General features: G+C 40.8%; 1 protein-coding gene across 1 annotated transcript in view; it reads left to right on the top strand.

Annotated features, from left to right (window-relative positions):
* The window catches only part of LOC135470833 (multiple epidermal growth factor-like domains protein 10), a 77,066-nt gene that overhangs the window by 13,476 nt on the left and 47,032 nt on the right, over positions 1 to 16,558 (top strand). Inside the window, exons 6-8 of the mRNA XM_064749878.1 lie at positions 3,373 to 3,528; positions 3,708 to 3,860; positions 4,788 to 4,940. Of these exons, the coding sequence (XP_064605948.1) occupies positions 3,373 to 3,528; positions 3,708 to 3,860; positions 4,788 to 4,940 (462 nt within the window). The remainder of the gene's footprint in view (positions 1 to 3,372; positions 3,529 to 3,707; positions 3,861 to 4,787; positions 4,941 to 16,558) is intronic.

The raw sequence follows: 16,558 nt of genomic DNA, 5'->3' as shown, positions 1-16,558 counted from the left end.
TTACCTTGGCAACCTTCCGGGGGTAGGGGAGTGGGGGGGGGGGTGTAGTAACACTGGGAAAACAGTTTTCAATTCTTTCCAAAACGCACAAAATTCTCCTAGATTTAAACTGCGTGCAACATAGCAGTGCAGATATTTATAGTGTATGAACAACCTAAACTGTCTGTGTGGCAGTATTACCCAATCAGTGCTCTTTCAGTTCGGAGACAAATCTTGGACCCAATCGCCTGAATTGCGCATGTGTAACCTCAAGAAAGGGGTGGAAATGGAGACATAGCTAGCGAAAGTCCTTAAAATGCAGATCACTGAAGATTTATTTATTTATTTATTTAATTGGTGTTTTACGCCGTACTCAAGAGTATTTCACTTATACGACGGCGGCCAGCATTATGGTGGGAGGAAACCGGGCACAGCTCGGGGGAAACCCACGACCATGCGCAGGTTGCTGCCAGACCTTCCCACTTACGGCCGGAGAGGAAGCCAGCATGAGCTGGACTTGAACTCACAGCGACCGTGTATAATTCGTGGTGTACATGTACATATCCGTGGTGTACATATCCATGGTGTACAAGTACATATTTGTGGTGTGCATATCCATGGTGTACATGTACATATTCATCGTGTATATATTTGTGGTGTACATGTACATATTCGTGGTGTGCATATCCTTGGTGTACATGTACATACCTGTGGTGTATATGTACATATCTCTGGGGTAGATGTACATATTTGTGTTGTACATGTACATATCTGTGGTGTAAATGTACATATCCGTGGTGTATATATTTGTGGTGTACATTTTCATACTCGTGGTGTAAATTAACATATCCGTAGAGTACATGTACATATTCATGGTGTACATGTATATATACGTGGTGTACATATACATATCCGTGGTGTACATGTACATATTTGTGGTGTACATGTACATATACATGGTTTTCTTGTGCATATTCGTGGTGTGTATGCCCGTGGTGTACATGTACACATTGGTGGTGTACCTGTACATATCTGTGGTGTATTAGTACATATTCGGTGTGTACATGTACATATCTTTGGTGTACATATCCGTGGTGTACATGTACATATTCGTGGTGTACATGTGCATATATCTATGGTGAGCATACCCATGGTGTACATGTACATATTCGTCGTGTACATATGCGTTGTGTACATGTGCATATTTGTGGTGTATATATCCATAATGTACATGCAGATATTCATGGTGTACATATCCATGGTGTGCATACACATGGTGTATATGTACAAATCCGTGGTGTACATGCACATATTCGTGCTGTACATATGCATGGTCCATATGTACATATTCGTTGAGTACACGTACAAATTTGTGGTGTGCATATCCACAGTGTGCATGTATATATTCATTGTGTACATATTCGTGCTGGACATGTACATTTTCGTGGTGTGCATATCGATCGTGTAGATGTATATATCTGTGGTGTACATGTACATATCCGCGGTGTACATGTACATATCCGTGATGTGGATGTACATGTTCGTGGGCGTATATATACATATCCATGGTGTAGACGCACATATGGGTGGTGTACATGTACATATCCGTGGTGTACATGTACATAGAGGTGGTATAAATGTACATATCCGTGGTGTAGACGTACATATGGGTGTTGTACATGTACTTATTCGTGATGTACATGTTCATATAGGTGGTATAAATGTACATATCCGTGGCGTGGATATACATGTCCGTTGTGCGCATGTACATATCCGTGGTGTACACGTACATATTCTTGATGTACATGTACATAACCGTGGTGCAGATATTAGTGTTGTAAATGTACATATCCGTGGTATAGATGTACACATGCGTGGTGTTGATATCTCTTGTGTAGATATCTTCGTGCACATGTCTATGGCGTACATAACTGTGGTGTACATGTATAGGTTTGTGGTGTACATATCTGTAATGTACACATCTGTGGTGTACGTATTTGTGGTTTACATGTACATATCTGTGGTTTATATGCACATGTCCTTGATGTACATTTCATGGTGTACATGTACATATCCTTGGGTTACATGTACATATCCGTAATGTAAATCAGCATATCCGTGGTGTGCATGTACATATCTGTGGTGTGCATGTACATATCTGTGGTGTACATGTGCATATCCGTGGTGTACATCTCCATATTTGTGCTGTACATGTACATATTCGTAATGTACAGATGCGTGGTGTACATGTACATATTCGTGGTGTAGATTTATGCATCCAGGGTGTACATGTACATATCTGTGGTGTACACATCCGTGGTGTAGATGTATATACCCGTGGTGTGGATGTGTATATCCGTGGTGTATATGTACATATCTGTGGTGTACATATCCGTAGTGTAGATGTACATATGTATGGTATACATGTACATATTCGTGGTGTAGATTTATACATCTGTGGTGTATATGTACACATCTGTGGTGTACATATCCGTAGTGTAGATGTACATATCCGTGGTATACATGTACATATCTGTGGTATACATGTACATATCCGTAGTGTAGATGTACATATCTATGGTATACATGTACATATTCGTGGTGTACATGTATACATCCGTTGTTTATGTGCATATCTGTGGTGTACGTCTGTAGTGTAGATGTACATATCAGTGATGTCGATGTACACATCTATGATGTACATGTACATCAGCAAATTTAGGCCAAGTAACGTTTGGATACAAGCGTCAATGTGTCAGTTACAGTTAACGTTCGTTTTAATTGTCACATGATTGTTTTCATCATTCATAAACAAGTAAGTAATGTGAAAATGAAAATACCTGTACCTGATTAAAACAAGATTTTATAATGTTGAGGACAGTATATGCGAAGTGACAGTTCCGGGTTAGTGAATGCTAGGGCACAAATATATATGTTCTGAAACCTAAGCTGGGAAGAATGAAACAGATCTCAAATCATTATAGTCAATGTGACACAGAAATGACAGAAATTTTTAACGTATGAGTCAGCCGGATGATATGGCATCTAAGCATTACATGTGATATTTACAGTGTGTTTTGCTGCAAATGAGCAGCCCTTTAAACCTTTTGGTGGGTGAAGTTTTTTTTACATCCTACATGTATCTTAACTTGGGCTTCTTTAGATTTTATCATATGGGCTGTTCTGTTGATTCAAGGGGTCAGAATTGAAAGGACATGATTCACGTCCTGTGTGGAGATGTCTGTTTGTGAATTTGTGCCTGTTGCAAAACTAAAAGTCAGAGGTAATGCATATGCGCTCGTGTGTCATGCTCATTTAGTGTACATATATCTACATGAACAGTCTGTGACAAAAAACAACAACTGAGGTATGACTGTTAATTTCTGTCTGCAGGTTGTGATGGAGGAGAGTATGGCCCTGGCTGTGTGAAGGGATGTGGATACTGTGCTGAGGGAAGAACAGTCTGTGACAGAACAACAGGAGAATGTCCGGATAGGTCACCGAATCCTAGATGTCAGGCCGGATACCAGGGAAGGAAGTGTGATGAAAGTATGGATAACAGTGGAATAATATTTTAAATATGTTCATTTCCTTTAAAAATCATTGCATAGATGAATGAAAATAATTGCATCTAAGACTTTCTGTAATTGTGACTGGATAAAACATATTATGTTATAATTAAATTGATGAGAAAGAAATTGCCAAAACAAAGGTCATTTTTTTTTCAGAGTGCACAGCAGGTACTTATGGTGCGGACTGTAAGCAGCCTTGTGGTCAATGTGCAGGTGGCTCAGATAAGTGTGACAGAGTGGATGGGTGGTGCCCAAGCACAGAGACACCAAGATGTGCCCCAGGCTGGAAGGGGAACAAGTGTAAGACAGGTGAGCTAGACCAGGCTACACATGGTAAACCTGAGCTTAAGGAGTTTATGTCTAGGAGTAATTGTATAAAACCAGGTGTAAATTCTTCTTTTTGATATTCATGTAACGTGCATTTGAATTTTTGAATTGTTTTTTATTTCACCAGAATCATAGGGTACATTTTTACATCAGTAGGAATAAAGGTTTGCAAACAAAAACATATTGATGGTATTGCTGGTTCTAATCTGGTGGGAATAAAGCTCCAAAAGAGCTTGTTTTATCCCATTATATAGAAAAAATTTGAACTTAGAGGATATATATATATATATATATATATATATATATATATATATATATATATATATATATATATATATATATATATATATATATATATATACATAAGGTAAGTATTAAGTCTAGATATTAGGATCATATGTAATTTTTTAAAAAGTGGCAAAGTTTCATCTTTATTTTTTGATAAAGTTATTACTTGAATAGCTCTTTTCTGTAGCAGTTATAAAGGATTTAATTGAATTGTATAATCACCACCAAAGATGATATTATACATGTATTATATACTGTGACATAATTCTTCAATATTCTTGGGTTCGTAAAAAGACAAGTAATCTACAGTCGATACAGTTTATGCAGCAGGGAGACTTCGGGCTTGGGTGCCTGCTTTTCAGCTTCTATCTCCACTATAGAGACATGAAATCAGATATAGTATGACCCAGATATGAAAGTTGATATCTTGAACACCACTGGCTGAAATGCAGAATAAGTGGGGTTTTTTTGCATTAAGATGCAACTTCTTTTTGTTTTCCACTTTTGTAATTAAAGAGATAAGCATTCAATTTAAAGATGTTACTGTACATATCTAAGAATTTTGGCCCTAGTGGCTTATAATTGAGTCCTATTCACTTGACATTTGGGTTTTTCCTACAGAGTGTTTGCCAGGCCGCTATGGAGGAGGCTGCAGAGAGTTTTGTGGAAACTGTCGAGGTGGGAGGGATACATGTGATAAGGTTAATGGAGCATGTCCAGATGAGGGAGGAGTAAAATGTACTGATGGTTACGATGGTAACTTGTGTAAGACAGGTAAGTATAATTTATCAGTGTACCTGCGTGTATATATTAAAGTGACAGGTTTGAATGCAGCCATTGCCAGCTTGGCTGCAGCTTTGCCAGGTACCTAAAGAAGAGTGGTGATTCAAAGGCTGGTTTTCTCAAATCATAAACTTGGTGAATGGTGGTGATTCAAAGGCTGGTTTCATCAAATCAAAAACTTGGTGAATGGTGGTGATTCACGGTTGGTTTCCTCTAATCATAACCTTGGTGAAAGGGTGGTTATTCACGGCTGGTTTCCTCTAATTATAAACTTGGTAAAGGGTGGTGATTCACAGCTGATTTCCTCTAATGATAAACTTGGTGAAGGGTGGTTATTCACGGTTGGTTTCCTCTAATCATAAACTTGGTAAAGGGTGGTGATTCACGGCTGGTATTCTCAAATCATAAACTTGGTGAAGGGTGGTGATTCACGGCTGGTTTCCCCTAATGATAAGCTTGGTGAAGGGTAGTGATTCACGGCTGTTTTTTTCTAATCATAAACTTGGTGAAGGGTGGTGATTTACGGTTAGTTTTCTCAAATCATAAACTTGGTGAAGGGTGGTGATTCACAGCTGATTTCCTCTAATGATAAACTCGGTGAAGGGTGGTGATTCACGGTTAGTTTCCTCTAATCATAAGCTTGGTGAAGGGTGGTGATTCATGGCTGTTTTTCTCTAATCATAAACTTGGTGAAGGGTGGTGATTCACGGCTGTTTTCCCCTAATGATAAACTTGGTGAAGGGTAGTGATTTACGGCTGTTTTTTTCTAATCACAAACTTGGTGAAGGGTGGTGATTTACGGCTGGTTTCCTCTAATCATAAACTTGGTGAAGGGTGGTGATTTACGGTTAGTTTTCTCAAATCATAAACTTGGTGAGGGGTGGTGATTCACAGCTGATTTCCTCTAATGATCAACTTGGTGAAGGGTGGTGATTCACGGTTAGTTTCCTCTAATCATAAGCTTGGTGAAGGGTGGTGATTCATGGCTGTTTTTCTCTAATCATAAACTTGGTGAAGGGTGGTGATTCACGGCTGATTTCCCCTAATGATAAACTTGGTGAAGGGTAGTGATTCACGGCTGTTTTTTTCTAATCATAAACTTGGTGAAGGGTGGTGATTTACGGCTGGTTTCCTCTAATCATAAACTTGGTGAAGGGTGGTGATTTACGGTTGGTTTCCTCTAATCATAACCTTGGTGAAGGGGCGGTTATTCACGGCTGGTTTCCTCTAATTATAAACTTGGTAAAGGGTGGTGATTCACAGCTGATTTCCTCTAATGATAAACTTGGTGAAGGGTGGTTATTCACGGTTGGTTTCCTTTAATCATAAACTTGGTAAAGGGTGGTGATTCACGGCTGGTATTCTCAAATCATAAACTTGGTGAAGGGTGGTGATTCACTGCTGGTTTCCCCTAATGATAAGCTTGGTGAAGGGTAGTGATTCACGGCTGTTTTTCTCTAATCATAAACTTGGTGAAGGGTGGTGATTTACGGCTGGTTTCCTCTAATCATAAACTTGGTGAAGGGTGGTGATTTACGGTTAGTTTTCTCAAATCATAAACTTGGTGAAGGGTGGTGATTCACAGCTGATTTCCTCTAATGATAAACTCGGTGAATGGTGGTGATTCACGGTTAGTTTCCTCTAATCATAAGCTTGGTGAAGGATGGTGATTCATGGCTGTTTTTCTCTAATCATAAACTTGGTGAAGGGTGGTAATTCACGGCTGGTTTCCCCTAATGATAAACTTGGTGAAGGGTAGTGATTCACGGCTGTTTTTTTCTAATCATAAACTTGGTGAAGGGTGGTGATTTACGGCTGGTTTCCTCTAATCATAAACTTGGTGAAGGGTGGTGATTTACGGTTAGTTTTCTCAAATCATAAACTTGGTGAGGGGTGGTGATTCACAGCTGATTTCCTCTAATGATAAACTTGGTGAAGGGTGGTGATTCACGTTTAGTTTTCTCTAATCATAAGCTTGGTGAAGGGTGGTGATTCATGGCTGTTTTTCTCTAATCATAAACTTGGTGAAGGGTGGTGATTCACGGCTGATTTACCCTAATGATAAACTTGGTGAAGGGTAGTGATTCACGGCTGTTTTTTTCTAATCATAAACTTGGTGAAGGGTGGTGATTTACGGCTGGTTTCCTCTAATCATAAACTTGGTGAAGGGTGGTGATTTACGGTTGGTTTCCTCTAATCATAAACTTGGTGAAGGGTAGTGATTCACGGCTGTTTTTTTCTAATCATAAACTTGGTGAAGGCTGATGATTCACGGCTGTTTTTTTCTTATCATAAGCTTGGTGAAGGGTGGTGATTCACGGTTGGTTTCCTCTAATGATAAACTTGGTGAAGGGTGGTGATTCACGGCTGTTTTTTTCTAATCATAACCTTGTTGAAGGTTGGTGATTCACGGTTAGTTTCCTCTAATCATAAACTTGATGAATAGTGGTGATAAATGGCTGATTTCCTCTAATGACAAACTTGGTGAAGGGTAATGATTCATGGCTGGTTTCCTCTAATCATGAACTTGACCGGTCTAAGTAAAAACTTTTTGAGTACAGATTCAAAGACAGTAAAAAAGTATGTATATGTACATGAAAGAGCCCAGCAGCCCTGTGACATTGTTATAAATTATTGCCAAGCAGTCTAATACTAAATATGATCATAACAGTTGTTTCTGTTAAAGACCAGTATAAACCTCCACCAACTGACCAACTGAGTGTAGATATGACACTTGTTAGTAATCGTGTATCCACATCCTGTTGCATTTATATTCACATCTGTTTTCGTTGTGCCACAGAGTGTTGGCCAGGCCACTATGGAGGAGACTGCAGGGAGCAATGTGGGAACTGTCGAGGTGGGAAGGATAAATGTGATACGGTTAATGGAGTGTGTCCAGGTGTGGGAAGAGTAACATGTGCTGATGGTTACCTAGGTGATCAGTGTAAGACAGTTAAGGGTTACTTTTACTTTATCTAGACAACTGACACAAAGAGACAAAGTGAGTGAGTGAGTGCTTGGGGTTTAACGTCGTACTCAACAATTTTTCAGTCATATGACGACGAAGGAATCTTTAGGGTGCATGTACGTGTAATGTGCTTCCTTGTAGCAGGACGGATTTCCACCGCTCTTTTATTTAGTGGTGCTTCACTGAGACGACTTAGGCAAGTAAGCCGCCCCGCCCAGGCCATTATACTGATACGGGTCAACCAGTCGTTGCACTATCCCCTTCATGCTGAACGCCAAGCGAGGCAAAGAGACAAAGTAACAGAATACGGAACCAGAGAAGTTCGTGATCTGCCCCAGACTTGTCACAGCTTCCAGTTTAATTGATGTATATGTAAATAATTTAAGATTTAAGAAAGCACGTGTAGATGCCAGCTTAAGGCGTGTGGCTTATATTTCTTGTTGGCATGCAAATGGGTAGAGAAAGGTTATGTCATCTGTCTATTTCTTTGTATACTGCATACGCTGATAATCCTATAAGAAACTGAATTTTTGGCCTGTACTGTAAATCTTATCATGGTTGTGGGCCTTTGAAAATGGCGCTTGTTATGATATTAAATATTATGTAGATATGTTGTGTTCGTGCCATACATGTTACCAAGCTTCCGGAGATCACCATGGCCTTTGTCTTCAACAAATTTGTGTTCAAGTTTCATGACATGAGTCTCGGGAATTGATCAACTTTGAGCTTTTTCTTACTCATTATGCTGCTCAAGTTCATCAAGCTCATCAGTATTGTGATATTGCAATGTGCAATAACCTTTTTCCGTGCTATATATATGTAGAACTGCTGAGACAAATTTCCTCAGATTTATGTTGAAATTTTAAAAAGAAAGGCATTATGAACTGATCAACTGTTGGGGTTGGTCAGTTCACTTGTCTGTTTGTCTGTTCTGTGACACTGCAGCAGATAAAAATCTGGTCTGTCATGTTTGTGCGATATCTCGATCCAATGCTGTTCGGCCAAATTTAATCAAATCTGTCTTGAAGCCTTTTCGTGAGGGTATGCCTGTTACTTTTTGATCGTCAGTATATTGGTGTTGAAGCAGCCTGTCACCTTTTCTGTTTGATATCTCAGGAATTTTATTGTTTATATTTATTTATTTATTTATTTATTTATTTATTTATTTATTTATTTGATTGGTGTTTTACGCCGTACTCAAGAATATTTCTCATATACGGCGGCGGCCGACTTTAAGATGGGAGGAAATCAGACAGACCTGGGGGAAACCCACTACAGTCGGCAAGTTGCTGTCAGACCTTATTCACACGCACGGCGGGAGATGAAGCCAGCATGAGCTTGACTTCAACTCACAGCTCCTCGGTCAATGCCCCATGTTGGTGTGTTAACCCCCTCGGCCACGGAGGGCATTGATTGTTTACATAACGATATCCCCAGAACCCCTTTTACGAAATTATTTAACCTTGGTCTGAAGTTTACCAGTAAATGTAATTCTGCAAGACTTTGGAATAGGAACTGAACAGATTTTGGACTGTGTCTGCCCATTCACTTGTTCAGTGATCCGCTAGTTACATCATGATCGGATTCTGATGTTAGTTTCTTGCAAGGGATCTATATTTCATGTATTACCTTGTCATGTCTACAACTGTGTTAACAGTTTATATGAAAAGGAAGAGAATGATTTCTGCCTCATCAGTTGTTCATGCCCAAAGGGTATTCTAGAGCTGTACAAGTTAGGTATATCAGTTCTTTTAGGTCCATTACCAAATGGCAGTTGAATATCAGTACTGTTTCAGTGGATTTCCAGCTGATGAAGGCACCTGGTTTCCAGTCACGGAGCAGGTTTAGAAGCAGCTGACAAGCAGTAGAACTGCTATCCTACTGGGGCTAGACTTAAATCTTAACCCCAGTCTTGGCCTAATATAAAACTAATGAGACTTTAGTTTAGGCTAAAGTTAGTACTGCGCTTAACAGCTATTAAATACACTTGTGTACAAGGCTTCACGTCACGTGGGTTATCATTTTCATCTCTCACACGAATATGACATCTTGTATGACGTCGTGTGTTGATGCGGGAAGTATGGGTGGGAACGTCATAAAATGCTTGTCTTTTGACGTCATGGCATTTGTGTGTAACATATCATATAATAACAAAAGTTGTATCTAACTGAGTGAAACATCACTTTTACCAATGAAGGAAAATCCTAACGAAAAAAGCAACATGATGTACATAGTAATATAGTGTACATAGTTCTTCAGTCCTGTAATCTTTTTTCTGTAGAATGCGATGATGGCTACTATGGCAGTAACTGTGCTGAAGAGTGTGGAAACTGTGTTGATGGTACTGGATCCTGTCATCACACTGATGGCAGCTGCCAGGGTTGTGCCGCTGGCTGGAAAAGAACTGTCTGTAAGACAAGTGAGTAGTAGAGGGTAGTCACGGGAATTGTTTGTAAGACAGGTGTGCGCATGGAGGGCATTAATGGGGCCTGTTTGTAAGACAGGTGAGGGCGTGAAGGGCAGTCATGGGGCCTGATTGTAAGACAGGTGAGGGCATGGAGGGCATTAATGGGGCCTGTTTGTAAGACAGGTGAGGGCGTGAAGGGCAGTCATGGGGCCTGTTTGTATGACAGGTGAGGGCATGGAGGGCATTAATGGGGCCTGTTTGTAAGACAGGTGAGGGCGTGAAGGGCAGTCATGGGGTCTGTTTGTAAGACAGGTGAGGGCATGGAGGGTAGTCAGTGGTCCTGTTTGTAAGACAGGTGTGCGCATGGAGGGCATTCATGGGGTCTGTTTGTAAGACAGATGTGTGCATGGAGGGCATTTATGGGGCCTGTTTGTAAGACAGGTGAGGGCATGGGGGGTAGTCAGTGGTCCTGTTTATAAGACAGGTGAGTGGAGGGAAGGCATTCATGGCGCCTGTTTGTAAGACAGGCTAATGCACGGAGGGCAGTCATGGGGCTTCTATGTAAAGTGAGTTCATGGAGGGAAGTCATGGGGCATGTTTGTAAGATGGGTGTGTGCTTGGAGGGCAGTCATGGGACCAGTTTGTAAGACAGATAAATGCATGGAGGGCATTCGTGGGGCCTGTTTGTAATGGAAGTCATTTATGGGGCATGTTAGTAAGACAGTGGAGGTCATGGAGGGTAGTCATGTGTCCTTTTTATAAGACTTTAGCCCTAAGCATGCAGGGCATTCATGGGGCCTGTTAGTAAGACAATTGAATGCATGGAGGTGAATCATGGGGCCTGTTTGTAAGACAAGTAAGGGCATGGAGGGCAGTCATGGGACCTGTTTGTAAGACTGGTGGGAGGATGGAGGGTTGTCATGGGGTCTGTTTGTAAGACAAGTGAATGCATAGAGGGCAATGATGGGACATGTTTGTATGACAGGTGGGTGCATGGAGGGCAATCATGTGGCCTGTTTCTAAGACAGGTGCGTGCATGGGGGATATTCATGGGCATGATTGTAAGACAGGTGAGTTTTTGTAGGGTAGTCATGGGTGCTGTTTATAAGACTTTAGCCCAAAGCATGCGGGGGCAGTCATTGAACCTGTTTGTAAAACTGGTGAGTCGATGGAGGGTTGTATTGGGGTCTGTTTATGAGACGGGTGAGTGGATGGAGGGCTTCATGGCGCCTGTTTGTTAGACAGGTGAGTGCATGGAGAGCAGTCATGGGGCCTGTTTGTAACAGAGGTGAGGACATGGAGGGTAGTAATGGGCTCTTTATAAGACAGGTGTGTGCATGGAGGGCAATCATGGGGCCTGTTTATAAGACACGTGTGTACATGGAGGGCAGTCATGGGACCTGTTTGTAAGACAGGTGTGTGCATGGAGGATATTTATGAGTTATGTTTGTAAGACAGGTGAGTGTAATAAGGGCATTCATGGGGCCTGTTTGTAAGACAGATGTGTGCATGGAGGATATTCATGGGCATGTTTGTAAAACAAGTGAGTGCATGAAGGGCAGTCATGGGGCCTGTTTATAAGACAGGTGAGTGCATGGAGGGCAGTCATGGGGGCTTGTTTTGATAAAACGCTTTGAGCTAAAGTCAAAAACTTCTAAACTTGAAGCAGCAACCTGCGGATGGTCGTGTGCTTCCCCCGGTTTCCTCTCCTTCCCGGCCTGCTCGGTTTCCTCTCACCATAATGCTGGCCACCGTCGGAGTATGGCGTAAAACACCAATCAAATAAATAAATAAATTCAATCTTGGATGAAGTGGTACGAGAGGAAGCCAGAGCTGGACCTCACAGCGATAGCACTGGTGAGAAGCTCCCGAGTCATTACGCAGCGCTATGTATTGTGTATTAGAACCAATGTTAAAGTGAATGTTAGGGATGGTGTCTCAGAGAGTTTTGTACAGTAATGTATTGTATTACATACATATAAAGCACTATGACACTAGGGGTATGTTCCATCGTCGATGCTCTGTGTGTATATTTATTATTGTAAATTACCAAATTCACGACTTTGAACTAAAGTTATGTATTTGATCGCCTCGTACAGGCGAGCTCTTGGTAGCCTTGCTACCAGATCTAAGTTTTTGAGCATGAGTAAAGTTTAACTGTTTTCACAGATAGCGGTTGGCTATTCAACGCTGACAAGTCATTATTTCTATAAATTATATATTAGGCTATATCTCCAATAATACTGCTCTTACAGACATCATTTTTGGTACATTAATGGCACTTATTGCGGGCTATCACGTAATACCAATAATTCTCAATTTTAAGAGCAGAGGGCGCTTCTGTGAATAGTAATCTGATCCACATTTCCATTATACACACATCATAGTTGGTACATTAATGACATTTGATATGGGCTATCACGTGATGCAGTCATTTCTAATACCAGGAAGCGTTTGTCTGAATAGCAATGTGAATAGCAGTCTTGCCCATGTCTCCATTAATACTGCACGCACAGATATCATATGTGGCACTTCAATGTTACTTAATGTTAATGAAAGCTATCTCGTGATGCCACCAATTCTCGATTTTAAGAACAGGGGACACTTTAAATTCTTGGTTAATTCGACAAGTCCATTGGCAAATGACAAAACATATGTGAACTCAAGACTATGCATGACGGTGAGCCGGCAAATATCAGTCATTTCTCAAAAAGACCCTGCGGCTTATGAATACTGGCGTCGAGTTTTCCCAACATTAGCATTTGATGAATTCTGGACAGACGTATGTCCTTCAGGAAAAAAGTACAGATTGCATACAGTTAGACTGGAAAATAAAGCATGATGTTGTGTATACCAGAGAAAAACTGTATAGGTTCGGGTTAATACATGCTAACTGACGTGTATTTTGTAATGTATATGTAGAACATCTCCTACATCACTTTGTGAACTGTGAGAAGCTGAAGGATTTTATTTCTTATATACCTGATATAGTTCAATCATGGTTCACCGATAATCTTAAACACTACCCCTTATCAGTATTTTATGTTATTTGGGCTTTTGAAAGGTCCAAAGAGAGTTAACTTTTTGTTTGTCAACCGAGTTTGTAGCTTAGCGAGGTTGACAATTTACAAAGCCAGGAATTTGTTTTCGAAGATAACGTTTTACCAACCAAAACTCTTTTCAGATCAATGTTGAAAAATGGTGTGAATCAGTCGGCTGTTTAGTGAGGTACCAACCTCATATCATTTCAACACACACGTACTTCTCAAAACCCCTATGTCAGTCTTCACAGCTCAGGTTCAGTTGTTATGTCCCTGCCCTAGACACAGACTTTTCTGTAACATAATTCTGATGATTTGTGCACGACAATCTTAACCACGGTTGATATTTTTATTTTTAAGAAGGTTGCCGTATGATATTGTCAACAAACTTTCTTTTTAAGAGACAAAAAAATCATAGACGTCAGGAAATTGACATCAGGCACTTCGCACTAGACTTTTATTGCTCACACCAGTCAGCCATGTCAGACCTCGTTTCAGTTGATGGGGCATTAACAGTCTTAGCAGATATTTTTTCTTCATATTTCTCCTCCTATGTTGAATAATTACAAGGAATCGGCACATGAAATACTTCCTTGAACCCTTGCCATAGCTGACATCCCTGACAGCTATATCTCAACATAGTCCTGTAAACTTATCGGCATTGGACTGACTGTGTAATTAAATACTGGACAAATAATACCAGTGATTTATTTGTACGATCAGACTGCAGCTCGTACAGATGGGGTCCTGACTGTGAGGAGACCTGTGGTCAGTGTCATGACGGAGCTGTCTGCGACCTGGTCAGTGGGGAATGTCCCACGGGGAATCCCCGCTGTGTCACAGGACACATTGGATCTCGCTGTACACGTGAGTAGACTTTTCTTTACTGCATTCACAACTGTTCATCGGGTATTTAGTCTTCTATGTGTGCCACGGGACACACATAACTTCGGTGTACTCGTCGGTGCAATGTTCGCTACTGCTTTTAAAATATTTTTTACAAATGAAGTTGGTGTGCAAAAATCCCTGTCTTAAGAGTAATGCAACTTAAAGGTCAATTCTACAGATGCTGTGCTGTATTTATTTATTTATTTGATCGGTGTTTTACGCCGTACTCAGGAATATTTCAGTTGTATGTCGGTTGTCAGCATTATGGTGGAAGAAGCCGGGTAGAGCCACACGACCATCCTCAGGTTGCTGGAGGACCTTCCCGCGTACGGTCGGAGAGGAAGCCAGCATGAGGTGGACATGAACTCACAGCGACCGCATTGGTGAGAGGCTCCTGGGTCATTACGCTGCGCTATAGCGCGCTAACCAACTGAGCCACGAAGGTTCCTCCTTGTGCTGTAAGATTGCTGGTAGTTTTTCCAAGGCACACTGTTATGTGTTAACTCATGAACTCTACGAGCCAACAGCCGTGGCTTTCTCTCCAGCCGTACTTGAGAAGGTTGGCTGCAACTTGCGGACGTTCGTGGGTTTTCCCCGCACTCTGTCCGGTTTCCTCCTACCGCAATGCTTGTCGCAGTCTTCTAAGTGAAATGTTCCTGAGTACGGCGTAAAACACCAATTAAATAAATGAAATAAATAACTGAAATGAGCTAAATTATTGTCTCCAGATGCCGATTAATATAATGTTGAACTGTAATAATACGTTAATTCTTTTATCCAACATTTTTATACTTTGACCCGAAAATCTCCACATGAAGTGCGTTTTGTTTATTTATAACAAAGCTAGTATCATTCAAAGAGCTTGTGTCAAATAAGTAAAAAATACACAGACCTATTTAATGACGATTGTCTTGCTATCATTTCAGCACCAGTCATCGACTACACTGGTGTGATTATCGGCTCTGTGATGAGTGTCATTGTGGCAGCAAATATCATTACCGCTTTTGTCCTCGTCGTGTAAGTGTCGGACGATTTTCAAGTTCCTATTTGTCATTCTGATCTGTATACAGCCACGTGAAACATCTGTCCTTCGCTGGCTTAAGTATGTCCCATCAAGGTGGAGCTCAATTCTTGTGGGTTTACAATCTAAAACATGATATTAGTGAGACCTTACCCCTGTTAAGGGCATAAGCAGGAACATTTTATTCATTCTTAAACTCATGAACATTTTTCGCTTGTATAACGGGTTTAAGTCAAGAAATTCTGTGGTAGAGGTCACAGGACAACGACTTCTTGGGTCAATGTCAAGTGGATATACATGTGAAGGCGTCATTTTACCGCCCAGCCAGCGAGTGGTCCAGTAACATATTAAATGTGCGGTCTATAACAGATGTATACTTCGTTGTGTTGACATTTTTGGTTGCTTTTTAGCGCTATGAAATAAGCAGGAGGTACATGTCTTCTTTCAGAAGAAGACGTCAGTCTGGTTCCCCAGATGGTACAGAGAGCTCAGCCAGGAACACTGGCGTCACACACGAGGTTCCCACCCCTGAGGTGCCAAATGACTCCGACACGGTCACGTACTACAACATGGCGGTCGAGGAGGAGGGTCATTATGAAACTGTCACCGAGAAGGAGTATGACAAGATCCGCTTCTCAATGCTGGAGACGGACAAGGACACCAATTACACCAATCTGAGCTCCACTGTCTACCCAAACAAAACAGTGCCGTCAACCAAACACTGAAGAATGTATTCGTGTGTTCATAAAAATCAGGGGCAAATTCCCCTAAGCCATTTGTGACTTAAGTCAAGATTTAAATACCATTTTAAAGGCTATAGTTTGACCCCATTAATCCCAATAGTGACCACCACATTACTGTTATCAAATGTCTCAAACTTTCCGCACGAAAAAATAAACATTGTGATGAGGTTTTGAATTAAAGTTAAAAGTGGCTTTGTGAAATTGACACCAGGATTTATTTCTTGAAATACATTTAAATGCTTTTCGAAATTTGACCAAAACCCTTGTCAATTAACATCACGTCCTAAAATATATTCGGCGTGTCTGTTTTAAATATTCAGGCAGGCTGATGGTGTAATGAAATGATCAGGTCAATTCCTTACAAAACAGTTAGATAGTTTGGCTCTGAGTACATGTATTATGACGTCACAATCACATTTACAAAATTGTCTTTTACTGTCATATGTTGTAATATACTTGTCCAGCTTGGTCACCTTTACATGTTACTTATGCATTTCTTCATTTCCTTAATTGTCACAGAGGAGATAAAATTGACTTAGTT

This window comes from Liolophura sinensis, chromosome 7 (assembly GCF_032854445.1).
Source record: "Liolophura sinensis isolate JHLJ2023 chromosome 7, CUHK_Ljap_v2, whole genome shotgun sequence".
Taxonomy (NCBI): domain Eukaryota; kingdom Metazoa; phylum Mollusca; class Polyplacophora; order Chitonida; family Chitonidae; genus Liolophura; species Liolophura sinensis.
This window is presented reverse-complemented; position numbering and strand designations above follow the sequence as displayed.